This window comes from Asterias amurensis, chromosome 1 (genome assembly GCF_032118995.1).
Source record: "Asterias amurensis chromosome 1, ASM3211899v1".
Classification (NCBI taxonomy): domain Eukaryota; kingdom Metazoa; phylum Echinodermata; class Asteroidea; order Forcipulatida; family Asteriidae; genus Asterias; species Asterias amurensis.
In genome coordinates this window covers 37,964,997-37,992,642 of record NC_092648.1, presented here as the reverse complement: position 1 = coordinate 37,992,642, position 27,646 = coordinate 37,964,997, and the positions used below count along the sequence as shown (strand labels likewise).

General features: G+C 37.6%; 1 protein-coding gene across 1 annotated transcript; it reads right to left on the bottom strand.

The window, feature by feature from the left end:
* Positions 1 to 5: 5 nt before the first annotated feature.
* Positions 6 to 26,005, bottom strand: LOC139939215 (N-acetylglucosaminyl-phosphatidylinositol de-N-acetylase-like). Its single transcript, XM_071935012.1, has 7 exons — positions 25,727 to 26,005; positions 19,655 to 19,757; positions 18,502 to 18,592; positions 13,380 to 13,447; positions 13,046 to 13,077; positions 9,333 to 9,463; positions 6 to 7,568 (listed from the first exon to the last, which is right to left on the bottom strand). Exons 1-7 carry the CDS (start codon positions 25,968 to 25,970, stop codon positions 7,461 to 7,463), a joined length of 777 nt encoding a protein of 258 aa, XP_071791113.1. The 5' UTR covers positions 25,971 to 26,005; the 3' UTR covers positions 6 to 7,460.
* Between the last annotated feature and the right edge of the window lie 1,641 nt (positions 26,006 to 27,646).

The following is a 27,646-nucleotide window of genomic DNA, read 5'->3' as shown; positions in this document are numbered from 1 at the left end:
TTAAGACTTCAAAGCCATGTTTTTTAAAATGTATCTTTGAAACCCATCAAAAGGAAGTGTACATTTTAACCGTGTTATGCCAGTATTTGAAAAAACAAAACAATTCCTTTTCCATCCAGGGTAATATTTTTTTAAACTTTGGAGCAATGGTTTTCTTTTGAAAGTATTATTGCCACAAAGAAACCTAGACAAAGAACAGACGACAAAAATGTGCTTTGGATTAGTTCCAGGGTTTTAGATGTTGTCGTATGAGCAAGTTTAATTGTCAATCTCCATAACTCTCCATAAGAGTCACAGCTGAATATCTGTCATGTTATGCTGGAATGTCAGACTAGAGTTCTTCCATTGAGCTGAATGGTGACAGCCTGTCCATTCTTGTATGCTACATTTATACAACAACAGTACTGTAAACTGGAAAACCCCCATGGAAATTTTCCCAAAATCCGTTGTCACTCTTCGCACGGTTGATGCAATGGATCACAATAGGTGCCTGTATCAACACACCTTAAAATTCCAGGTGGATAAAAAAGCCCGCTGTCCAGCTGTCAAGTGACAAAGTTTAGGAAAAAGCAAAGTTCCTTCAGGCATTAACAAAAATCGGTACTAATAAAAATGTGGATAAATACGTCATGAATCCAATGTGGAGTGAAACAAAAAACAATGGTTTCATAGATCACTTCACTTATAATTGCAATATTACATAAGTTAATAATTTGCGTTTGCTCATAATTTTGCAGTGCTACACTGCATTTTAATTAAAAATTTGTTATTAATGTTATTTTATGAATGTATAAAAACACTTTTAAAAGGAGTTCTGTTTTTATTGTTTTATCATAATAATTTATTTTATGGAAAAGTACATTCTATATATTTGTACTCTCTGCTAGAAAGGGCACGTCAGACTTTAGCCATGCATCTAAAATGAGGCATTTCTCTGGATTTAAACCCGGATGAGCCAGCTCAACAAATCAAAGCATTAGTTGAATCCAAAAGATTTATCACAAATGTCTTACAAACAAATGACCAATAGGTAAAAGTAAACAATGCCCTCTATAGGATCTCATAAAACTTGTCTTAAACCTTTATATTGAAGTTAATTAACAGCTAGTTTGTAAACAAACTATTTTAAAGTAAAGCTAGTTTAATTTGAAAGCAAATGTTGGTGTTTTTTTATAAATAGAGTGCAGATCAGAGCTTTTTACTTTTAAAAATATTTATTAAAAACATTATAAGGGAATTGGTTTTCTCATGGTTGGTTAATAGGTAATCTTGCCATGATTTATTTTTAATTTTTTTTTTTTTTAAATATGTATACAAATTCAAAAATTTAGATTGTTTCTACACATTATAACAAACAAATTATAAGACTTTGAAATACTGTGATTGAACAAGATTATATACCTCGACGACCGATTGAGCTCAAATTTTCACAGGTGTGTTATTTTATGCGTATGTTGAGATACACCAATTTTGAAGACTAGTATTTGACAATTACCAATCGTGTCCAGTGTCTTTAAGAAAATTATTATTACAAAGATTTCTTCTATCAGTATGAACTATATCAAGTACAATCACCCAGTTCCAACAAAATAGTCGAGCATGATATTTTTCCTATTTTAATCGGATTTCTGTGTTTTAACCATCAGAAGAATCAGCAAAATTGTTATTAAATAGCCAGAAAAGTCTGTAAAAGCCTATATATACCATGTGTTCATGTAATGTAGGTCAGCCTGTGTACTCAATAAAATTGTTCTTAGGACTAAATGTCATGCCTATACAGAAAACATGTTCATCAGGGACTCTAGGAATAATTCAAATAAGTATTAACTATTGTATGGCCATATTCATTTATTAACCGCCACCTGTGTCGTTACTGCTATTGAACGTCATGCCTATACAGAAAACATGTTCATCAGGGACTTTAGGAATAATTAAAATAAGTATTAATTATTATATAGCCATACTCATTTATTAACCTCTACCTGTGTCGTCACTGCTATTGAACGTCATGCCTATACAGAAAACATGTTCAATGGCGACTCTAGGAATAATTAAAATAAGTATAACTAAATTGTATGGCAATATTCATTTATTAACCTCCACCTGTGTCGTCACTGCTATCGAACGTCATGCCTATACAGAAAACATGTTCAATGGTGACTCTAGGAATAATTAAAGTAAGTATTAATTAAATTGTATGGCCATATTCATTTATTAACCGCCACTTGTGTCGTCACTGCTATTGAACGTCATGCCTATACAGAAAACATGTTCAATGGTGACTCTAGGAATAATTAAAATAAGTGATAACTAAATTGTATGGCTATATTCATTTATTAACCTCCACCTGTGTCGTCACTGCTATTGAACGTCATGCCTATACAGAAAACATGTTCAATGGTGACTCTAGGAATAATTAAAATAAGTGATAACTAAATTGTATGGCTATATTCATTTATTAACCTCCACCTGTGTTGTCACTGCTATTGAACGTCATGCCTATACATAAAATATGTTCAATGGTGACTCTAGGAATAATTAAAATAAGTAATAACTAAATTGTATGGCCATATTCATTTATTAACCTCCACCTGTGTCGTCACTGCTATTGAACGTCATGCCTATACAGAAAACATGTTCAATGGTGACTCTAGGAATAATTTAAATAAGTATTAATTAAATTGTATGGCAATATTCATTTATTAACCTCCACCTGTGTCGTCACTGCTATCGAATGTCATGCCTATACAGAAAACATGTTCAATGGTGACTCTAGGAATAATTAAAATAAGTATTAACTAAATTGTATGGCCATATTTGTTATTAACCTCCACCTGTGTCATCATGCCATTGAACATCTGTTATTTGCATGAATGGAGCAATGGCTATGTATTAAAAAAAAGTCTGCAATTTGTGCAAAATGATGGAGCGCTGAAACAATAGCATGACACCACAGGTGGAGGTTAAATCTCATACTGCCTTCAGTGTATGCACCATTCATGATATACCCATGAATGACACACACCTCGGATATTATCTTATACTGAATGACCTATTTTGAATGAATAAAGGTGCATGGAAACTAAGAGTCAGTTCTCAGTCTGGTTCATTAATTGTTAATTTAAAGGTCTGGGTTACGAGCGGGAAACTCACGCTATGCGGGCACCAGCTTGTTGAGTTTACTTGTTGGGTGATGTTGAAATAAAGGATTAAAAGGGTAGCGACGAGTTCTATAACGGCCGTTTAAAGCCGGCAGGGTTGGCGGCCATGTGATAAAGGCCCGACCCAAAGGCGAGGGCCTTTATCGCACAGCAACGACTTTGCAAGGTTTTAAACTGACGTTTAAGAACGAGTCACTACTCTTTTATTCCCATTCATAAATGCCCTTTTGTTAAAAAAAGTTAAATAATACAATTATAGACACTTTAACAATTGAAATTTCGAGGTTTGAAATATTTTTTTCAAAAACTTTGTGAAGAATCTGTTCGATGCGCATGGGTTGTGTGTACAGGCGTGCGCTTAGATTTCGCGCGCTTAGATTACGCGCTGTTACTTTAGCTTTGAATTGCGTTCTGCATGATAATCTTGCGCGCCCGACACGGGGAAGCCAGCTTGTTATAAACAGCTCAAGCTGGTCATTATCAAAGGTTTAAAGCCCCAACGTGACGCACTCTCCACCAATAGAAACTGTCTGGGGTATCTATGAATATAATTTTTAAATGATTTTTCAAACAAGAAAAGATGTAATTGGTAAACACAAATGCCCCACAAGTCAGTCAGTTTCTTGATATTTTTACTAAGGTGGTCAAAAGACAATAGGTTTCTGGAACCCACGACCAATCCAAACACTAAGTCTTTAAGTAAAGTCCTTGAGTTATTACCCGAAAAACATTTCTTTTATTTAAACCGAAGTTACCTCACATTTGTTGCAGGAGGTCCCAAAAATATTAGGCTTCTGGGGGACTTGAAGACCAATCAAAAAACCTAGTTTGGAGTTGAAGTCCTTCCTGAGTTTTGTTCTGACAACATTTGTTTTGTTTTAGCCATAATGATCATGATAATTATCAATGGGGGTCCAAAAGGAGGGGAACCCAAGACCAATCCACACACCAAGGTATGAGGTATTATGCCTTCTTGAGTATCACAAGGACACAATTTCTTTGTTTAAGCCATATTGACCATGACATTTTGTTGTAGGAGGTGAGTTCCATTGGAAAAGTTTCCCCTGGATTGACGTGAGAGGATCTGTACTCTAAGAAGATTGAGTCAGATAATTGAAGTTGTCAGTGTGCAGGTAATGGAGGTATAGTGGGTAAAGCTATGGCATGGAGAGAGCAAATGATGAGAACCAAGGAATTATAGAGATGTTGCTGATGCAAAGGAAGCCAGTCAAGGGAATGGCACGGGAGTTTAAAGTAACTAATCTGGGGGAGAACTTCCCAAGTCGCTTAATTTGATGATTAAGTAAATGTATCGGGACAGCTTCAGCAAAGTCCAGGACATTAAGGAGAGAACCAAGCATGCAGTCGTTCTGTCAGTAAGGTACTAGGGGGATGTGTGATAGATTACGCGGCCAAAACACCTCTGCAATTATTTAGTTATTTTGTTCACATACTTTGGTTTGGATTATGCTTCTCATATGGTCAGTGTAGTAACTTTACTGCCAATAGTATTGAATTGAGTACAAGGTGCAAGGTCAATCTGTTCTGTACATGATAACTTATCAGGTCTTACTCTAAATTTTAATAGGCTTTCAGTGAGAAACTTCTAATCATTCTGTAAAAAGGGCGTTATAAAATTTAGACACTTTTGCCCAACCATGAAAACCAAGACATAGCCCTTTTTTTTTCTTTCTTAAATGTTGCATAGATTAGAGCTCAAGAACAAGTAATAAAACAAAAATACGCCCATGTATACTTCTGCTAGCAAACTTGTTTGTAGGCAATGAGGTTTTTGAACTGATTTCAAAGACAAAATTTGACATCATCAGTCCCCCAACTCTATTTTTACTTCTAACCATTTTTTTTGCTTTTGAAATATGCATCAGATCACCATCTTATTTTCCCAGCATTTGTCTAAGGTCATATCATACAAAATATGTTATAAATCAGTGGTCCATTGTTGCCATGGCAACCACTTGTTTGACATTGGTTGGGTTTTAGTGATGGTTTTTGTTGTTAAAGGTTTTTCAACAAAATTTCCACTTTGGGATATTGTCCCAACAAAGTGTACACGGTAATTAATGCACTAAATAGCAGCCATTCTCGATATTGAGTTTTCAGCCCATATCTAGCAATACAGGGGTACAAAATATATCCTTTTTTATTGAATGTTTTTATTCTGCTAATTCCTCCTTACAGACCAAGAAATACTGAAGAATTATTACCGAAGCCTCGTCGCTGCACCCTTGGGGAAAATAGCTTATGCAATTTATTTTTCAAGGGTGATCCGGTTATAAAAAATAATGATCTTGTCAAAATAATCAAGTTTGCCAAGTTTAACATCATTCAGACAAAAAACATAAATATTTGTGGGAAATTTCATTCTAGTGCTTCTGCATAAGACACTGCATTTACTTTATTATACAACAAGAAAACAAGCACAATAAAGTGGGTCATCAGGAGAAACACTTAAAGATGTTACAAACCCAAAAGTGTAAAAAGAATATATAGAATTGTCACATTATTTAACAACTCTTGTTTACAACAGAACAAAACGTAAATCATTAAATTACTGAGGCAGTTGGCAATGCAAAATAATTTTCGTTTTTTACAACTGTTCTGTAGTGTTAAGATTTGGTGAATTTCATTTACACTTTTTTAAAATAATAAAACCTTCTAATAAAATGGATTTGTTTAGGCAGTCTCAATGACCGTCCTCATGCACTTAGCAAGGAACAACTGTAATCAAAGTCTTGTACATTATACAAACATGTTGTAACTTGATTTTACCCTCACACCTATGTACAATGTACATTAAAACCTGTGGGCGTAGTATGCCAACACACCAACACATAGTCGTACAGTCCATGATTGCGTGTCAAACTTATTTTGGCTGCCCTCAAACATAAACTCTGAAAGGGTCACTAAAGCCACAGAAAAACAAACAAGTGCTTTGTGTGTGGTGTATTTCACATGGGATTGAAGACATACACAAACTGAGTTCTGTACGAACAAAATCCACAGGAAAATCAATTTGGTCTTGCATTGCTAGAGCAGATATCTCATTGACTACGGACTCCAATTGGTTTTTTGGGGAGTTTTTTCAAGCAACTTTTTTTCATTTTTTTTTCAAGCTACTTAAATGGCCACTATGGACTCCAATTGGGGTTTTGTTACAAGCTGCTTGTGACTACTATGACTCCAATTGGCTTTTTGTTACAAGCTGCTTGTGACTACTATGACTCCAATTGGGGTTTTGTTACAAGCTGCTTGTGACTACTATGACTCCAATTGGCTTTTTGTTACAAGCTGCTTGTGGCCACTATGGACTCCAATTGGCTTTTTGTTACAAGCTGCTTGTGACTACTATGACTCCAATTGGCTTTTTGTTACAAGCTGCTTGTGGCCACTATGGACTCCAATTGGCTTTTTGTTTCAAGCTGCTTGTGGCCACTATGGACTCCAATTGGCTTTTTGTTACAAGCTGCTTGTGACTACTATGACTCCAATTGGCTTTTTTTTACAAGCTGCTTGTGGCCACTATGGACTCCAATTGGCGTTTTGTTACAAGCTGCTTGTGACTACTATGACTCCAATTGGCTTTTTGTTACAGGCTGCTTGTGGCCACTATGGACTCCAATTGGCTTTTTGTTTCAAGCTGCTTGTGGCCACTATGGACTCCAGTTGGCGTTTTGTTACAAGCTGCTTGTGGCCACTATGGACTCCAATTGGCGTTTTGTTACAAGCTGCTTGTGGCCACTATGGACTCCAATTGGCTTTTTGTTACAAGCTGCTTGTGGCCACTATGGACTCCAATTGGCGTTTTGTTACAAGCTGCTTGTGGCCACTATGGACTCCAATTGGCGTTTTGTTACAAGCTGCTTGTGGCCACTATGGACTCCAATTGGCGTTTTGTTACAAGCTGCTTGTGGCCACTATGGACTCCAATTGGCGTTTTGTTACAAGCTGCTTGTGACTACTATGACTCCAATTGGCTTTTTGTTACAAGCTGCTTGTTGACACTATGGACTCCAATTGGCGTTTTGTTACAAGCTGCTTGTGACTACTATGACTCCAATTGGCTTTTTTTTACAAGCTGCTTGTGGCCACTATGGACTCCAATTGGCGTTTTGTTACAAGCTGCTTGTGACTACTATGACTCCATATGGCTTTTTGTTACAAGCTGCATACACTGACCTTCGTGACTTTTATGTTGAATTCAGTTCATATTTAGACAGAGTGAAGAAAATTGTGATAAATAATTTATACAGAGTTTTGTATGAAAGTCCTGATCTGCCATCAATGTACACTCTTCTTATGGTATCCATTGACTGTCATGTATCTTGAGAAGATGATGTAGAGAAGCCGATACCATGTTAACTGACTGGCATGAGCAAACATTGCTCGCTGAAACAATCAAATCAGTAGAAATCAATGTATGGTTAAACTGTTTGCAGTGTAAAAACTTTATCAAAATTTATAACAAAATGTTTCTCTACCACATTTTTGGTCGAAAGCATTTTATATGTTGTTCAAAAGCAAACATCAATAAGTGAGACTGTTCTTTCTATGAAGATGAAACAATAAATGTTGGACATCAAATAGTAAGAAACCATGGGGTCAACTTCTCTCTAAATAGTCAGGATCAGGAAGGAGTTCCTCGGAAATATTCCCCTTTTTATCACAGAAGAAAACACAGTTGAATAATTTACAAGGTACACGTTTGGTAGTTACTCAAAACAAATATTATTTTAAAAACTGACTTGGTAACGAGCATTGGAGAGCTGTTGATAGTATCAAACATTGTGGGTAACGACTCCCTCTGAAGTAACATTGGTTTTGAGAAAGAGGTAATTTTCTCACTAAAATAATAAAAGACTTCTAGCTAGAAGTCTTTAATTCCTATCTGAAAGTACACAAACTTGTCCAACAAGGGTGATTATTCTTTCATCATTTTCTCACAACTTTGATGACCAATTGAGCCCAAATTTTTACAGGCTTGTTACTTTATGCTTATGATGGGATACACCAAGTGAGAACACTGGTCTTTGAAAATTACCAAACATGTACAGTGCCTTTAACACTTGAACACTCAAGAAGTGGATGGACAGAAAGGTTAATTTGTTGAATTTGATGTATTTATTGACAAACTCAACACTAGTGAGCCACCAATAACAGGAAAGGATTATGTAAAAGAAATATTCATATTGATATCTCACAGCTGCCCACATTTGTATCTTGCAATCTGAGAGATTTTGTAAAACAACCTTGGAGAAATTTAGAGTTACATTCGACATAACAGAGAAAACGTTTCCATAATCAGGGAGCTTTTCAAATTTGCTTATCAGAACATGAAAAGACTTGTTAATTTTCCAAAAACTTTCTGAAGAATCAGAGAGAGTTTGCAACTCAATAAACGCAATTATGTACAAAATAAATATGTATATTATATTAAAGGAACTTTACAGAGTTGGTTTTTGCTAACAGTTCCAGGCAGTGTAAGCACTTTATGTAATCCACCATATACATAAACCCAGATCGGCCATCTGGGTCACAAGAAAGTAGTGAAAAAATGATTACGCATTTTGCATGACATTGACTTTTTTTAAATGAAGAAAACGCTCACTGAGCAATAAACTCCAAACGAGAAAGTAGTTTTACTTACTTCTCATCAAATATGACATTTAAGGCAGAAATACTTCAGGGAATGTTTTCTACTATATCATCATCATTATTCTGTGTAAGTTTTATGTAAATCTGTGATCTTCCCAATGTTTTTCTTACAAATTCTCTAATGTTCCTTAAAATAGTCAGGGCTAAGACCAATACATTTATTTTAAGATTGGGATGAATGAAAAATACTCGACAAATTTGTTGTGAATGTTGAGCCTTGTAAGCTATCTGTGTCATATGTGTGATTGATTGTAAGATAACTAATTAGATTGACTATTTGGAAATCTAAATGGTTGTAAAACAAAATGCTTGTTATCTCGCATTGCATCACAGCAATTTCGCACAACAAAATCATGCACTTTGAGAAAGAAAAAGAAATGACATAAAACACCATCGTGATAAATTTATAATTGCATGCAGTGTCCGGAATCATGATTGATTACAAGAAGGCACTCAAGATTCTAAATTGTGGTTGGATTCTTGTGTGATGACACTAACCTGTGATTTCCACATATTCCATGGAGGAGTCAGAAACATGTGTCTACTCAGTAGAATACTGAAGGGAATGTCCAAAAAGATTAAATACTTTCTCCAGATGGAAACACTCTGAAGGAAGTATAGCTTAGTACCTGCAAACAAATCAAATCAAATTAAATTGAACTTGTATTGTTTAATGGGGACCCAGGAGTCATACTCGGGCTATAGCCTTGAAGGTTGTGGACTTGAGTACAATAATAATAATAATAATAATTAACTGATTAACTAAAATGTAGGATTAATATTATGTATAAAAATGTAAAATATCCAACATAAAAAGATTCTACAATATAAACAATATATATTTGGCCTAGTTGGATATGGGACGCAGAAGCGCTATATTTTTCTGTATTCCACTCGTGCTTGTGTGATAACATATAGTATAGAAACAATTTAAAACATTATAAACAACAGACCTAGATATATTATAAGTTATCACACAAGTGCGAGTGGAATACGAAAAAATATAGCGCGTCTGCGTCCCATATCCAACGAGGCTGAAGGCCGAGTTGGATATGGGACGCAGACGCGCTATATTTTTCCGTATTTCCACGAGCGCGCGTGTGATAACGTATTTATCTTCAAGCAAACTTGGCGCGTGACATAGAACACACAATACGCATGGTAGTGATCTTAACCAAGCAATATAGGTTTTTATCACCACTCCATTCTGCCAATCTGATTGGAGGATTAGCGCGTACTTGAAGATAAAAACACCTATACAAATGGATACTTTAAAAATACAATAAAATACAACACTGAATAATATGCAAACCAGTGTTTGTAATGTTTATAAAGAACCATGCCAAATATCTCTTCTGTAAGCCTGAGACGTTGTTTTTTTCTGTTTAGGATATAAGAAAATGACTGTAAATTGTCAATAAGCAAAACATAACACATTGCAAGCTGTTTCAAGTATCAAAAAAAAAAGTTTTAATTGGATGATGAATTAAAAAAAAGGTTTCGAATACAACGTAACCCTCAAAATAGATCTGTAAAATTCCCAGTAAATTTTTTTGAGGGTACTAATGGGGTGTTATGGTCGAGTGGATAAGAGCACCAAACTCAAGCTCTAATGATTCTGTTCAGCAGAGTGTGGGTTCGAATCCAGGTCGAGACACTTGTGTCCTTGATCAAGACACTTACCATAAGCTTCTCTCCACCCAGGGGTAAATTGATCTGTAAAATTCCCAGTAAAACTTTTTGAAGCTACTAATGGGGTGTCATGGCCGAGTGGATAAGAGCACCTAGCACTTCCATGGACTCTTTTGTTCAACCCTGCTGTTTGAATGCCTGTACATGTACATGTAATCATGTACAGTACAGTGGAAGGCGAATTGCTTACTACAGCAACTCAACATGTACACTTCAGTTACAACTGATATGATCTACATGTAGTGATATTCATTCCAACCCCGGGCCACGTCAACATGGGAACTCTAGCGATACAATGCCCATTATACTGCATCCCCACCAGTTAAAAGGAATTGGGCTGCAATTGGAGGATAAACATGTCATCAAATACAAACAATGACATGCGATCAGTGTACCGTATTGCCAAGAAAATCACCAACACCACTTCTTCAAGATCAGGCCCTATTAAAACCAAGGACGGCACACTTTTATTTAGTGGAGAGGAGAAGCTGGCAAGGTGGGCGGAGCACTTTTGCGAGGTTTTAAATCGACCAAACCCTGCAACCCCTGCTGATCCTGAAGACCCGGCAGCTACTCTCCCCATCAACACTGAAGATTTCACTACAGCCGAAGTGAGGAAAGCCATCAAAACAATGAAAAACAACAAGTCACCAGGCATTGATGGTATCACTGCAGAAATGCTGTAAAAGCAGGTGGTGAGGAATCCATTCAGTGGATGTGCAAGATCTGTAACCAAGTGTGGAAGTCCGGAATCGTCCCAGATGACTGGAAAGATGGTACTATCATCTGTATCCCAAAGAAAGGGAGCCTTGCTGATTGCGACAACTGGAGGAGTGTAACCTTACTGTCTGTTCCTGGCAAAGTTTACTGCAACATGATTCTGAACCGGATCTGTGACCTGGTAGATAATGGGCTTCGTGAGGAACAGGCAGGTTTCAGACCGAAATGCTCCTGTGCAGAACAGATCTTTACTCTCCGACGCATCATTGAGAAGAGCAAGGAGTTCCAGGTGCCTCTTGCAGTCAGTTTCATTGACTTCAGTGAGGCTTTTGACAGTATTCACAGGCCTTCCTTGAGGGAATACTCCTTTCATATGGCATTCCGGAAAGGATAGTCAAAGCGATAGGAAACATATATGACGACTCCCGCTGCCGTGTTCGGACCGAAGACGGTCTCAGTGACTGGTTCCAGGTACTAACTGGTGTGCGCCAAGGCTGTATCCTGTCTCCTATTCTTTTCACTGTGGCCATTGATTGGGTTCTGAAGAAAGCTACGAAGGACCATGGAATCGTTTGGACCGGAGGAGCCAAACTTTCCAACCTTGATTTTGCTGATGATATCGCAACATTGTCCGACAGTACCCAGGGTCTCCAAACTGTAATGGACTCCATCAATGATGCCTCAGCTAGACTGGGTCATGTGATCAGCAGAAAGAAAACAAAAATCATGCTGAGACAAGTGATCACCAGACAACACCTGACATTCTCGTTGGGCAAGATAAAGTTGATGTAGTAGATGACTTTACCTACCTGGGAAGGTCCATCAACAGCCAGAGATCAATGGATCATGAAATCAGCTGCAGAATAGGTAAAGCACCGCAGCCTTCAACCAGCTTAATAAGATCTGGACAAGCAAGAAGTTCTCTCTTCAAACCAAGCTTCGCTTCTACATTTCCAACATGCTTTCTACTTAACTCCATGGCTGGGAAACTTGGTACTTAAAATCAAGTCAAGCAAGAAACTTGATGCATTCGACTCAAGATGCCTAAGGAAGATCTTGGGCATTAAGTGGGATGACTTCGTCCGCAACGAGGAGGTCAGAGAACGGTCACAACAAACTCCAGTGTCCAATACAATCTGTGGGCGGCGCATGAACTGGCTGGGCCATGTTTCGCGGTTCCCCCTTTGAGACTCGCCAATCAAGTCCTGTGGTGGAACCCCCCGGGAAAGAGGAGGAGAGGCCAAACTAAAATGAACTGGCACCAGACCATCCAGCGGGACCTTCATAGGGTCAATAGAGGCTGGAGCGACGTCAGGTCACTGGCTGCTGACCGATCTGCCTGTTTTATCATTATTTTTGTTTCAACTTTTTTTACAAAATTCTTATTCACCTGTTCTTTTTACGGTCGGGATTACACCTCCAGCCCCTCACCAGACACGGCACGGCATGTGCGGTACGTGACATGCCCCAAGGCTTACAGAGGTTGTCAAACAGGCTGAGACATCAGAACAATTTAAAACCCGGTTAAAAACATATCTGTTTACTTTGTACAATAATTGTTGATTTCCTTTTACAGCGCACGGTGATGTGCGCTATATAAGAATGTTTTTTATTATTATTATTATTATTATAATGGGTACCTGCGAGGGCGTGACCAGGGGTAATAATGTGGAAGGGATTTGAGACCCCCCTTGGGGTGTTTAAAGTGCTATATAAAACCGACTAAATTATTGTTAGTAGTATTATTATTATTATTAGTAGTAGTAGTATTAGTAAACCATTCAATTTACAAGTTTTACCTTTTTTTAGTTTGCCAGATCCCACCATGTTCCTGTATAAAAAAAAGTGTGATAGGAAAAGAAAGTCAGAACAATGGCTCAGAAAACTCCACAGAATCCCAAGCAATGAAATGAAGAACTTATATATTTGGTCTTTCATCATTTTAGGTCAGGCGACAACAGATAATTATCATAAATACAGAGAATTAAACTTTGTTATAAACAAAATATGCTGACATTGTGCAATATTTGGCTGCTTTTAAATTTGGGAAGCCCCTGTAATTTTAAGTGTGACATCAGAGTCAGGTTTTAAATGGTTTCACTGTGCAATGTTAGTGTGAATAAAATGCAATACCTTACTGCTGTATAACATGCTATATGATTCTTATGGCCACTCACACCAGAGGCATCAAATGTCACAATCTAGAGAAGAATAAATATTTAATACATGTTAATTTGTGCATCGGACACAATGTCTGAAAAAAAAGAATATTATTTTTGTTACCCTTACACCGATGTGTGTAAGAACTGTATACACAGTACTTCCAGAGTTTCCATATTATTTATCAATCTGCCCCTAGCTTCCAAGAAATCTCAGTGGTCTGGTTGGTAAGACTTCTGCTCTAGAATTGAACAGGTCTTGGCCGTGAAACCAACCAAGTAAAACCAAAACCCCTAAAAGGGTAACCCCCCCCCCCCCCCCAAAAAAAAAATAATATATATATATATATATATAATAATAATAATGACAACAATAATAATAATACAAAATATTTGATTAGGAAATTATCAATGAGGTGAATAATTTAAAGCAAAGAAGTGTTTCTCAGAGCTGATCTCCCATGTGTTTTGCATCCCTATATTCCGACAGCTCATTCCATATTTAGACACACCGAAGTACTGACACTTATGTTCTATGTTTTGAGAACCCTACATGTAGCCCCTACTGATTGTTCCAACACCTTTAAATTCAGACACATGCTTCGATACCCTTATATTCCAACAACCCTGTGTTCCAGCACCTCAATATTCAGATTGCTCAACCTCTGTTTGGACACCCCTATGGTCCGACAAATCAAGTGATAGTCCCAGGTCAAAATTCCAGTTGAACCTAGTTAACTGGGGTCAACTGGTTCAACTGGATAGTGACCAAAGTCGTCCATTTTCCATATTAACCAACTGGTTTGGACTAGGTTTAACTGTGTTCAACTAGGTTTAAATTATAAACCAGTTGGTGTCTGTCCATTTTCCATATTAAACCAACTGGTTTTAACTGTTTTTAACTAGTTTATCAACTGGTTTTCAACTAGTTCCAGTTAAACCCAGTTTAACTAGGTTCAACTAGAATTTCGACCTGGGGTCCTCAAATAATAACCCCCTTGTGATCTACAGGGGTCACAACATTAATTGTTGTGGCCTTAAGATGCAAAAGTTATGAGGATTAGGGAATTCATTTACTTTCAGAATCTTGGCCCAAACTTGGCAGCTACAAATTTAAAAATTTTTCCAGCCCCACCTACAAATTTAAACATTACAAGGGGTGGATTTCACAAAGAGTTAGGACTAGTCTTACAATGTATCTTGAGTTAACTCGTCCTAACTTAGGACTAGCCACACGTTTTGTATTTCCCCTAGGACTAGTCCTAAGTTCATACATCAAAGATGGCGATCGCCGTGTATTGTAATTATAATAATAATAATAATTTATTGATCTTATATTGCACTCTCTCCAGGACCAGCCTGTTCAAGGGCACATGACAGTAAAAAATTGCAAAAGATTAAGAAAATGACATACAATAAGTGAACAGTTTAAAGAAAAGTACACCGGTAAAAAATAAAAGCAAAGTAGATGTATACAACTTTACAAGCAAAAAAGTGCATTAACACCATAAAACAATAAAGGCTGTAAAAACAATGCAACTTTGATATAAGAAAGCAACACTCAAATAGAGACCATAAAATTAAAAACTAAAAGATACAAAACTCACTACACATTACCGAAGGCTTTCTTAAAAGAAAAGTTTTGAGTTTTAATTTGAAAAGACTTTGGGAATGCAGTTTACGAATGTTTGCTGGCAAGTTGTTCCATAGATTTGGTGCTGCTTAATAAAAATCTTGATTTCCTTGATTTCCTCACAATCCATCTATACCCTCAGTCTCCTCAAGGTTCCCTACTTCCCTGTGCTTGTCAACAACTGATTCAGTTCAGTGAGCACACACTTCCTACCCACTCTTACCCCTACCCTTAGCCTTGGGTCATCTATACCCTCAGTCTCCTTTAGGTTCCCTCTCCTTCCCTGTGCTTTTCAACAACTGATTCAATTCAGTGAGCACACACTTCCTACCCACTCTTACCCCTACCCTTAGCCTTGGGTCATCTATACCCTCAGTCTCCTTTAGGTTCCCTCTCCTTCCCTGTGCTTTTCAACAACTGATTCAGTTCAGTGAGCACACACTTCCTACCCACTCTTACCCCTACCCTTAGCCTTGGGTCATCTATACCCTCAGTCTCCTTTAGGTTCCCTCTCCTTCCCTGTGCTTGTCAACAACTGATTCAGTTCAGTGAGCACACACTTCCTACCCACTCTTACCCCTACCCTTAGCCTTGGGTCATCTATACCCTCAGTCTCCTTTAGGTTCCCTCTCCTTCCCTGTGCTTGTCAACAACTGATTCAGTTCAGTGAGCACACACTTCCTACCCACTCTTACCCCTACCCTTAGCCTTGGGTCATCTATACCCTCAGTCTCCTCTAGGTTCCCTCTCCTTCCCTGTGCTTGTCAACAACTGATTCAGTTCAAGGAGCACACACTCCCTGCTCTGCTCTGATTTCACCGAACATTTCCCAACGATTAATCTTAGGACTTAGGACGAGTTCAGTTCCATATCCGAAGTCGTTAGGAAGCATTGAATCCAAACTAAGTTAGGACAGGTTACTCGTCCAAACTCTAGATAGGATTAATCCTAGCGATTCGTGAAATCGTCTGGTGGTGGTTTCAGTTTTGGTTTTAGTCCCACCAGGTCTGTACCAGAACGTAAACGAAAGGACGTACGGAAACCTAAAAATATCGTCCACGAGTGTGCAGTAGGCCACATCTGATAAGCCTGTACATGTCACATGGGTACCTAATTATTCCATTTGGCGTACGCCCCTTTCGAATAATAACGAACAATGAACTTGGCACTGGGTAATAGGATTCATACATACCGCCCCTTGGGTAAATGTGGGAGGGGGGGGCTGCGCTATGCGGTTTGCTTTCTTAACAATAGCCTAATCCTGGTGGGGGTATAGCTCAATGTAGACGCATTTACAAATGGCGAAGGAAGATGGCTCTATTTTTCCCCTCTTTAGCCATGTGTCTCCGTATCGTGCATACCTCTCAAACATAGTAACAATTGCTTTGTTTTCTCGGAGATATGACTTCAAATATTCAATTTCTAGGGGATTTTACATCCCAGTTTTGCTTCTTAAACAGCCCTTGACTTCTCTGAGAAAATCAGAATATGCATTCAGCCCCTTAGATACTTGAGTAGGGGTGTATTTGGGGGTAAACATTTACTCGCGAGACAAACATGAAGAAATAAATGTAATAAACAATATAAAAAAATCGCCAACGCATTAAAGATGGGGTGGTCTAAAGAAGTCCACCCTAAATAGTTAAAGGCACTGAACACGTTTGGTAATTGTCAAAGACCAGTATTCTCACTTGGTGTATCTCAACAATATGCATAAAATAACAAACATGGGAAAATTTGGACTCATGAATTGGTCATTGGTCATTGAATTGCCAAAAAATACTGAATGAGAAAAACATCCTTGTGCTTTCAGATAGTACTAAAAGGCTTCTGGACACAATTATTCTATTATTTTAGTGAGAATTTATCTCTTTCTCATTTATATTTTGCTAATTTACTAATTTGCTAACGTTAGGTGAGAGTGCCTTTAACAAGAATGTGCTCACCCAAAATAAATAAATTAATAAATAAATAAACAAAATAAACAAATGAATAAAAAAGCGCGAAATTGACCTAAATGACATAAAATCCCCCCTTCTGTATTGCAGGCGATGGCCAGAACTAATTTTTCATGGACTCCCGGGAAAATCCCTGGAGTTTTTAACCCCACCGCCAACCCATCAACCGTTCTCACTATCCCAATTAGATAACTCCCGGGAGTACTATTTCCCATGAGTGTGTCGGTTGTTTCACACTTACGATCAAACCCCAGGAAACACCTAGTTTGAAAAGGGCTTTAGCAGTTGAAAACGATCGACCAAAAGTTCCCGGGAATTTCCCGGGAATAACTGTAGTGTGAAAAGGGCTTTTAATTCGTATATTCCCTATTTTCACTCAATTCAATTTGGTGGGTTGAACCAACAACATGCTGTCTAACATGCCGGGCTTCTAAGCTGTTTTCACTTTCATCTCTTATTGTGAAAGGTATGCCTAATCTTTGTGCGCTGACATTAGTGTACAATGGGGCTACAAGTGCCTCTCAGTGAAACTGGGCATGGTCGAGGTGCGCCCATCCAACCCCCTGTCATCTCAAACAATAAAGATTTGCATACGTTCCAGTATTGAGGGGACTGGCAATGCTCCTGGTGTAAGAATATCGGGTGACCAATCAAAATTAAGGTAACATTGCCCGGACGTTGCAATACGTCCATTTTTGGTTTTCGATTTGGTTTTTCACTTATGTCTGGTACAGACCTAGTAAAGCGATTACCTTTAATGTTGTATTTCTTCACTGATTGTAAAACATGATGACCCATTACACTTTTCATAAGATTGGCTCTTACCGTGTTAATAATTTTGTTCTTCACATAGTGGGAATGCATGATGACCTGTTACATTTGTCAAGATTGGCTTTTACCATGTTAAAGGAACATGTTGCCTTGGATCGGACGAGTTGGTCTATAAAAAGCGTTTGTAACCATTTGTTATAAAATGCATATTGTTGGAAAGATGTTTTAAAAGTAGAATACAATGATCCACACAAGTTTGCCTTAAAATTGCGTGGTTTTCATTTTACTGTGCGGACTAACACGGTCGGCCATTTATGGGAGTCAAAATTTTGACTCCCATAATTGGCCGACCGTGTTAGTCAACGAGGTAAAAGGAAAACCATGCAATTTCGAGGCATGTTTGTGTGGATCATTATATTCTACTTTTACAACATCTTTCTACACATATGCATTTTATTGTAACGGTTACAAACGCTTTTCAAATACCAACTCAACCGATCCAAGGCAACGTGTTCCTTTAATGTTGCATTTCTTCACAGATTGTAAAACATGATGACCCATTACACTTTTCATAAGATTGGCTCTTACCATGTTAATGTTGTGTTTCTTCACAGATTGTAAAAAATGATGACCTATCACATCAAGACTGACTCTTGACTCCATGTCAATGTTGTGTTTCTTCACATAATTGTAATGCATGATGACCTGTTACATTTAACAAGATTGGCTCTTACCATGTTAATGTTGTGTTTCTTCACAGATTGTAAAACATGATGACCAATTACATCTGTATCCCATTCTTCCTCTTGGCCATCTTTTAATCTTCTGAAAGTTAAAACAACAGCAAAAACCAAACATGTGAAAAAAAAAACTTCAGAAAAAACATCCTTATATATCAAACAATTGTATGTAGAACAGTGCATGCTTTCAGTAAGGCCATACATGTACATGTAGACCCAAAATCCTAAAAAGCATTCAGTTTCATGCACTTGGAGCCAAAATGTCTCTTGAAAGGCCTAATGACTAAACTACATAGTGTACATCATGTACCAACCTCGTTCCCAGGGGTGACCAATCGCACCGCGCCATTTTTTCCCAGCATGCCTTGCTCGATCATAACCTATGACATTGGCAAATTTAAATGTGCTATATGCTAGCACATTTAAATGAGCTATAAATGAGCGTACATGTTCATTATTCAATATTTTCTACGCGCACACGCATGTCTTTCGTCTTAAAGAATGTGTTTGTTTTTATTTAAAAAAAAACATGTTTGTGTCATAAAAAACGTGGGCGTGATAAACATACAAAATCTTAAAACTGTGCACGCTGACATCTAATACATAACCAATTTCCTGAACCAATCAGCGTTGTTTCCCAGTACATCCCTCCCAGGGGTTAGTGACAAGAGGTATCGATACGGCCAGCTGCCCATGGTAGCGAGGCTGATCATGTACAGGCTGATCATGGAGGTCTAAGGCATAATTTGAAATAAAGCTTGTAGAATGTCAAAAGCTTAAAGGCAGTGGACACTATTGGTAATTACTCAAAATAATTATTCGCATAAAAACTAATTAGAAAGAAATAATTTTCCACGAGTTTCATTTTGAGACTACTGAATTAGATTTTGAGGCCTCGAAATCAAGCATCTGAAAGCACACAACTTCGTATTACAAGGGTGTTTTGTTCTTTCATTATTATCTTGCAACTGCGACGACCAATTGAGCTAAAATTTTCACAGGTTTATTATTTTGTGTACAAATGTTGAGATACACCAAGTGAGAAGACTGGTCTTTGACAATTATCAATAGTGTCCAGAGTCTTTAAAGATTTTTCCACAACCTATGAACATTATTATACACCAAAAATAATAATAAAAATTCTTACTCATCATTTAACACATTAATGTTCTCTGCATCTTGTAGACCAAGCGTAAAACAGCTGGCTATCAGTTCCTTAGTTCTTACTTCACCATGATTGTAGTAATTACCTGCAAAATATTTGGCAAAACACACACCAGTCAGAAATAGTCAATCCCACTTTATACATGTATCAAGCATTCATACAGCACTGAAAAACAGGTGTCTATAAGTGGTTAAAATTACAAAACACACAACCTTAGTTTGTCTTTTAAACACAAAACAAACTCCAAATTGCAACCTGATTCGGCCTGAAAAACAATATTTAAATCTTTCCATGCTCTGATTTTTTTTTTTAAATTTACATCTCCATGATTATGGAAATGTTGTCACTACTATAACATTGAAAGTTATTCTCAACATCTCAGGACTGTTGTACAAAATCTTCCCTATTGCAAGATTTAAATGTTGGCACCTCTGCAACCTGATGTGTGTGCACTGTTAGTTTTGGGTTGTTATGGATCTCACTTATTTTAAAGGGCAGGCAAAATTAATCTATATTTTAAAAAGCATAGAATGATGACCTTGTGAACTGTTGACACTTGGTGTGAAATGAAATAAGCATTTACGTTTTTTTTTTTTACAAAACCAATTTCAATAATACGGTGTAGGCTTTATGCATTGTTTGTTTCGATTCAAAACTTTAATTAACTTTTTACCAATGAAAGTGTGTGAAAGACTGTTTAAGAATGTTTTGTTTGATTTTGTATCTGGCTTTCTTGACCCAATGCAGTTCGCCTATCAGGGAAATCGTAGTTGCAGTGATGCTATTTTAACAGTGTTATATAAATAATATGCTCACTTAGAACAAGTTCGCTCTAATAGTTCAGCTAGAGTGATGTTTTTTTATTTCTCGTCAGCATTTAACACTATTCAGCCTCATGTACTAATTCAGAAACTACTAGACCACTGTGATGTACCCAAGTCTCTTTTGTCCTGGATGTTAAATTACTTGACAAATCGTTCTCAGTATGTTAAAATTAATGCTGCTGGCACACAATCTAGTTTGATTTATTTGAATACTGGTGCTCCACAGGGTACGGTTCTAGCTCCATTCTTATTTTCATTATATACATCAAAATGTAGGTCGTCTGAAATGTCGTGTCCTTGAATTAAATTCACCAATGACACTGCAATGATTGGTCTAATTAGTAAGGATGATGATCACTTGTATCAAGATCAACTTCAACATTTTGTCAACTACTGTGATTTAAACTATCTCCAACTAAATGTTTCTAAATCTAAAGAAATGGTTATTGATTATAGGAAATCACGCCGACCAGAGCCTGTGATGTTAAAAGACAGAGCAGTGGAACGTACAACTTGTTACAAATATTTGGGTGTCGTTCTTGACAATGAACTGTGTTGGCATGAGCATGTAGATTCCATTGTGAAAAAAATGAATTCTCGTATGTTTTGTCTTAGGAAATTAAATTTGTTTCATGTCAATCGTAATATTTTAGCTACTTTTTACGACACTGTGGTTGCTAGTGTTTGGTCATACTGCTTGGTCTGTAAGGGTGGAAATGCACGTGGGATTGCAAAGGATCGCATAAATAGAATCATAAGAGCAGCAGGAAGGATTCTCGATGAGTCGCAGCCGCTTGTTGACACAGCATATGGGGATCTGCTGGATGGCAAGCTAAATATGCTACTGAATGATGCTAACCATCCGCTTCATGATCAATTGCCAGCCAGCTGATCCCAAGATCTGGTCGTATGCGAGTGCCATATTCAGCGACAAACCGCTACCCATCCTCCTTTATCCCTTGTGCAATAACATACCACAATCTCAGTTTTAAACAATAATTGTTAATTAACGCCCAGTCTCCAGTATTTTTCTTATCTCAATTTTACTAACGATAATTATAAATTTATCGCCCAGTCTCCAGTATTTTTCTATAATCGCTTTTTAGTGGTTTTTCTTGTAATTGTAGATAGCCATTGTCTGTTTTTTAATGTTTTTAATGTGTCAAATGTTTTTACTGTATGCGAGCCTATGAGTTACCCTTTTTGGGATCTAATAAAGATTATTGTATTGTACTGTATTGTATTGTATTGTAATTACATTACAATTCATGACTCTATCAGAGCAAACATTTTCAATGTAACTCATTGTATACTGTGCAGTGTAATGTGTACAAAAATACTTTCAATACCTAATTTTGTACACTGAACATGTAAAAAATATGGTTGTTGGAATGTTTAAGGAGTGTCTCGACTAACACAAGGCAACTAAACAGAATCAAGGCTAAGCCCAATTGAGTGGGAATATATTCAAAATGCAAACAAATTTGTGTCAAAAAGGTTCAGTAAACCACCTGAGCATAGCACTTTTCAGAATTGCATGCACAATTATTTGGACCTCAAGGTTGACACCAGACTGGTTGACACACAGAGTACACAACACTTTTCACACAAAAAAAACCATTTAAAGAAAAATAATTTTACGGAATTTAACATGTAAACAATTTGTTTGTGTCGGGAGGGTTTCGGGCTACAATAACACAATGCAACCCAAATCGAATCGATGCTAAGCCCATTGTGTTGGGATTTTCAAATGTAGAAAAACAAAATGTTGGTGTCAAAAAGGAACCGTTGGCCACCAGAGCATAACACCCTTTAGAATTGCATTCATATAGTATGAACTTTAGAGCTACATTGTACATGTGTACAAATTATTTTTACATTAAAAGAAAGCTTTAGACCATGTTCATTGAAAGCAAAAGAAAAACAAGAATGGTGTGTTGACAACACAAATGCCCCGCTGAGATACGAGTTGCTACACCAAGTCCTTTTTTAATTATTGTTTCAGCCAAAATGAGCTTAATATTTATCTGAGGGGGTCCAAAAACAAAAGGTGTCTAGGGGATCCCATGACCAATCCACAAACCAGGTTTGGAGTTGATACGCCAAGTCCTTCTTGAGATATCGCTCGGACAACATTTCTTTTGTTTTAGCCATAACAAACTTAATTTTTTTAATCTGAGGGGACCAAAAACAATAGGCATCTAGGAGATCCCATGACCAATCCACAAACCAAGTTTGGAGTTGATACGCCAAGTCCTTCTTGGGATATTGCTCGGACAACATTTCTTTTGTTTTAGCCATAACGAGCTTAATATTTATCTGAGGTGATCCCAAAACAACAGGCTTCTGGGAGATCCCACATGTCCCATGACCAATCCACAAACCAAGTTTGGAGTTGATTCGCCAAGTCCTTCTTAAGATATCGCTTGGACAACATTTCTTTTGTTTTAGCAATAACGAGCTTAATATTTATTTGAGGGGATCCAAAAACAATAGGCCTCTGGGGGATCCCATGAACAATCCACAAACCAAGTTTGGAGTTGATACGCCAAGTCCTTCTTCTTGGGCGATACCTTGATATTATCGAATATCGCGATACTAATTTGGAAACGATTTCGATATCGGATTGAATTGGTTTTAATCAAAATATCGTTATATCACACGATATATCGCGATATCGATTAAGTAGCGCAATATCGCGATGTATTTCCTAGCTGAGACATCTTGCACTCCATAGGTTTGGACAACATTTCTTTTGTCAATATTGGTTTATTTTCATATAAAAATACAAGACCAAATAAAAAGTCATCTGACTAATGGCATTTGGTTAACAATAAAATTACATCAAAAATATATGTACAAGTTTACATGATAAAACAATAAGGTTAAAAATTTTATTAATTTTTGGTTTTTACCCATATACACCGATGTGTGTAGCACTGTATACTCAGTACTTTCCCGAGTCCTGAATAAAATCACAGGCATTTTACTCAGGTGGGATACGAACCCACGACCTTTGCAATTCTAGAGCAGTGTCATACCAACTAGACCACCGAGATTGCCCGGTAGCTAGAGGCAGTTCGAATCCTATGTTTTAGCAGCGGGTACTGCAAACGATTTTAATAGATGTTAAATTTGCATCGGGGATAAAGAATATTAATTTTTGGTTTTTACCCAAATACACCGATGTGTGTAGCACTGTATACTCAGTACTTTCCCGAGTCCTGAAAAAAACCACAGGCATTTTACTCGGGTGGGATTCGAACCCACGACCTTTGCAATTCTAGAGCAGTGTCATACCAACTAGACCACCGAGATTGCCCGGTAGCTAGAGGCTAGGATTCGAACTGCCTCTAGCTACCGGGCAATCTCGGTGGTCTAGTTGGTATGACACTGCTCTAGAATTGCAAAGGTCGTGGGTTCGAATCTCACCCGAGTAAAATGCCTGTGATTTTATTCAGGACTCGGGAAAGTACTGAGAATACAGTGCTACACACATCGGTGTATATGGGTAAAAACCAAAAATTAATATTCTTTATCCCCGATGCAAATTTAACATCTATTAAAAATGTTACTAGAGTCAAACAGACAAACAGGAATTGGGAAAACAGCTGTAAACAGGAGGGGGGATTTGTGGACACATTAAAAACAAAACGAGGGAGTTTAAAACAAAACAGCAACATACTGTACTGTAGGCAAGGGAGATTTGGACACAACATGAGCACAAAGGAAATGAAATGGAGCCGTTATCATGAACTGATTGAGCATTGAGGGGACAGGCGAGCTTTTGTATCTTTGAGTTTTTATCTGAAGGTGTATTAGTTGCCTGGTGTTTCTTAAAATATGCTCTGACAAATAATTAGATTTACTTCTAGGGGGAGGAGGTGGCGATGATTATCAGAAGTGAGCAGAGATTTGGCAAAATTAAGAACTAGGTGTTTACGCCTTTCATTCAATGATTCACGTCTAAAAAAATTTAAATGATCAAGATAAGACAAAATATTTGCAATAAGCCAGATAATCAATAACACGCAAAGCCATTTTTTGAACTTTTTCAATATTATGAGCTTGTATTTCAGAGATTCGCGATGACCACACAGCAACACCTGGGTAATTTTTGGGTAATTTTTGTAACACAAAACACAATGTCCACAGATTTACATTAAACTGACACCGATTGAAGATAATGATAGTAGAAAGCGTACCTTAAAATATTAGTGGCTGAGTTGCTGTAGTTTTTGAAAAATGAGTCAAATAATGTCATGAAAAAAATGTTTTGACATGCTAAAATAATTTTCACTGACCACTGAGACGAAAACTATTTTCATGAGACGAAGCTGTTAAACCTACCACAACAAGATATTGGTCATGCATGTGCACGTCGATGATATTAACATACACCGCGGTAGCAAATGCCCCATCTGCCTACTCATAACGCATTAAGCCGTTTAAGGTTCTGAATTGCGATAAACCTTATATATTAATACATTTGGGGAATGGAGGAAGAAAATAGACTTCCTCCATTGTCCACATGATGAGTTTACATAAACATTGAGCATGGTATAAATAATTCTACATCCATATGAATGGTGGTAGGCCTACCTCCAATTTCATGATAAACCATAAACCACCAACACTATAATATTAAAAAATATACATAATATAGCCTGGATAACTTTCCGTATGGCGCCACCACTTTTTCACTCATTTTTACAAAAAAGGATATCTCATTGAGGTAAATTAGATACTAAATTATTTCATATCGAATGAAAAAGTGGTGGCGCCATACGGAAACTTTTCCTATAGCCTTTTTTATAGGCTAGTTCAATTAAAAACAATATGACAATACACCTGTGACCTAGTTCTGCCACTCTTCTAGCATGCTTAGTCATGTTAGTCTTTAGGGATAACTTTCCGTATGGCGCCACCACTTTTTCTATGGCGCCACCACTTTTTCACTCATTTTTACAAAAAGGGATATCTCATTGAGGTAAATTAGATACTATATTATTTCATATCGAATGAAAAAGTGGTGGCGCCATACGGAAACTTTTCCGTCTTTAGAACTAGGCGTGTCATCAGAATTAACCAAGCCACGTCCCCACATAAATAGGGTCGATCTGCTTCGTATCCTTGTGCGTGGGCTGGTTCTATTTATGGAGCGTTAGTATAAACATGTAGGAATTTATTCCTCCATGGTATAAATGGAGCTATCGAGTCAAATACCAACCTGTAGAAAGACACAGAAGGTTCACTTTCGTATTGGCTTCCTGCACAAGCTGTAATATCGTCGGTGCGAAAAACATGCACTCGTCGTCTGGGTGGGCAGTAACTACCAAAACTTCTCTCGATTTCCCAGCCTTCGTGTCTGATGATCTCTTACGACGTAAAGCTACATAATAAATGAGGAGAGAAATTGCTGTGTAGGGCAAGAAGAAGTATACCATTCCACTTGCTGCGGCCATGTTTGACATTGTTTAAAGTTCCTGCCAAAAAAACCTCTCTCGAATTAGAGGGCGCTGTTTAATTTGCGTATAATTTTTACTAGCGGGATGCCGCGCTTCGCGCGGCACCCCGCTAGGATATAAACATCCTTTACACAAATATTTCGAAATGTGGGTGAGGGTGTTATACGCCTCTCTCAATATTTATGCATGGCGTCATAATTCTTACCCAAAATGAAGCTATTTCGCATGTCCGCCACTACTTGCAGTGGCTGTGCCCACCTCGTTTTGGGTTAGACGACGTACCTTATGCATCTAGAAACTATAAGGCTCCACCGTGATCCTTATAGGGGTCTAAGATGTTGGGCCTCCCTAACGTTACACGTTTTTAAAATCAGCGTTGATAGGTGAAACTGACCGTTAGCCAGCAAGAACTAAAGTTTCTTTTGTACTACACTACCAAAACTTTCTCCACACACTCAATATACATTCACAATGCTTGCATTTCCTTTTAAAAAAACATCGTCAAAAATTACATTTTTACGTCCCACGATACATAGCGTTGCTACAGCACTATAAGTAAAGCGGAACATGCTGTGTGCCACAAATCTAATTTATCTACTGGTTTTTGTTTGTTTGTTTTTTTCGGGGGGCGGGGGCGGTATAAGAGCGTAGGCCTCTTTTTAGTTTATTCTCATCTGAATTGGTCTTGTAAACTTTCTGGTCAATAGGCTGCATGTAACGGGAGCACTTAACGTGAACGTCAAAAAAGTGTTTTGCAGGCATAGATGCCAAGTCCAGAGGCCAGCTATGTGTGAGATTTTTCAAAGCTCAATCCCCCTCCCCCCGGAAAAAAGTTGCCAGTTTAAGAAGGCCTTTATAAATCGCCGCCCAACCTTTTTTTTATCTTTTTTTTTATAAATAAATAAAAAAATCTGAAATTTAATTGTGGACAAAAAAGTGTTTCAAAATGCATCAAAAACCTCCTCAGAATAATTAAAACTCACTTGAGGTACACAGGAGATGTTGATGGTTAATGTGTGGAGGTTCGATTGTGTCAGATTATTTCCTTCCAAACTTAAAAAAAATAGACTAAAAATGATGTCCAAAATCAATTGCTCACCTCTTCTGCCTGTTGTGTATTCGCTAGTGGAGCGCATTTCAACGAATTTGCTAAAAGAATCGGAACAAACTTGTGCGCAATAAGCGTTTTGCGCTCTGCCGAATTTTAGCTGAACCTACCGGATGAGCAAAAGCGTGCGCAATCTGCAAATTTGCGCTCTGTTTGTACAAAGTTTGTACAAAAAATGTCGTTAATTTGTTTTCCCCGATCTCGCCCCAATAATGGTTGATGTGCGTGTGAACGTGAGACAGAGCCCAAATGCGTGAGTCTCACGCCTAATGCGTGAGACTTGGCAGGTCTGGTTTTGTTTTATTGTCACTTTGGGCTTATTGCATCTCGCGAAATTTTAACGAAAAACGACACAATTTCTGACCGCGTTCATGTTCACGCTGCTCTAGGAACAAACCTCCATACATCCCATATCTCTGGAACCCTATATCGTACAAACTAAACAAAAACGATAAATTCGTCCTCACTCCTTAATTTTCTCTAACTTATTTCACTTTCAGAAAGCATGTCAAGTTATGTTTAGGGTTTGTTACGTCCAGTTTGGGTCAATAGACAAACTCCTAAAAATTTTCCT

What these genes read in the sequence shown, in the direction of transcription:
- LOC139939215 (XM_071935012.1), bottom strand. Translation starts at nt 25,970, where the DNA reads ATGTCAAACATGGCCGCAGCAAGTGGAATGGTATACTTCTTCTTGCCC. An exon ending in AGAAACACAACATTAACATG is followed by an intron (nt 13,448 to 18,501) that starts GTAAGAGCCAAT and finishes ATTCTTCTCTAG; the next exon opens with ATTGTGACATTTGATGCCTC. An exon ending in GGAATATGTGGAAATCACAG is followed by an intron (nt 7,569 to 9,332) that starts GTTAGTGTCATC and finishes TGATTGTTTCAG; the next exon opens with CGAGCAATGTTTGCTCATGC.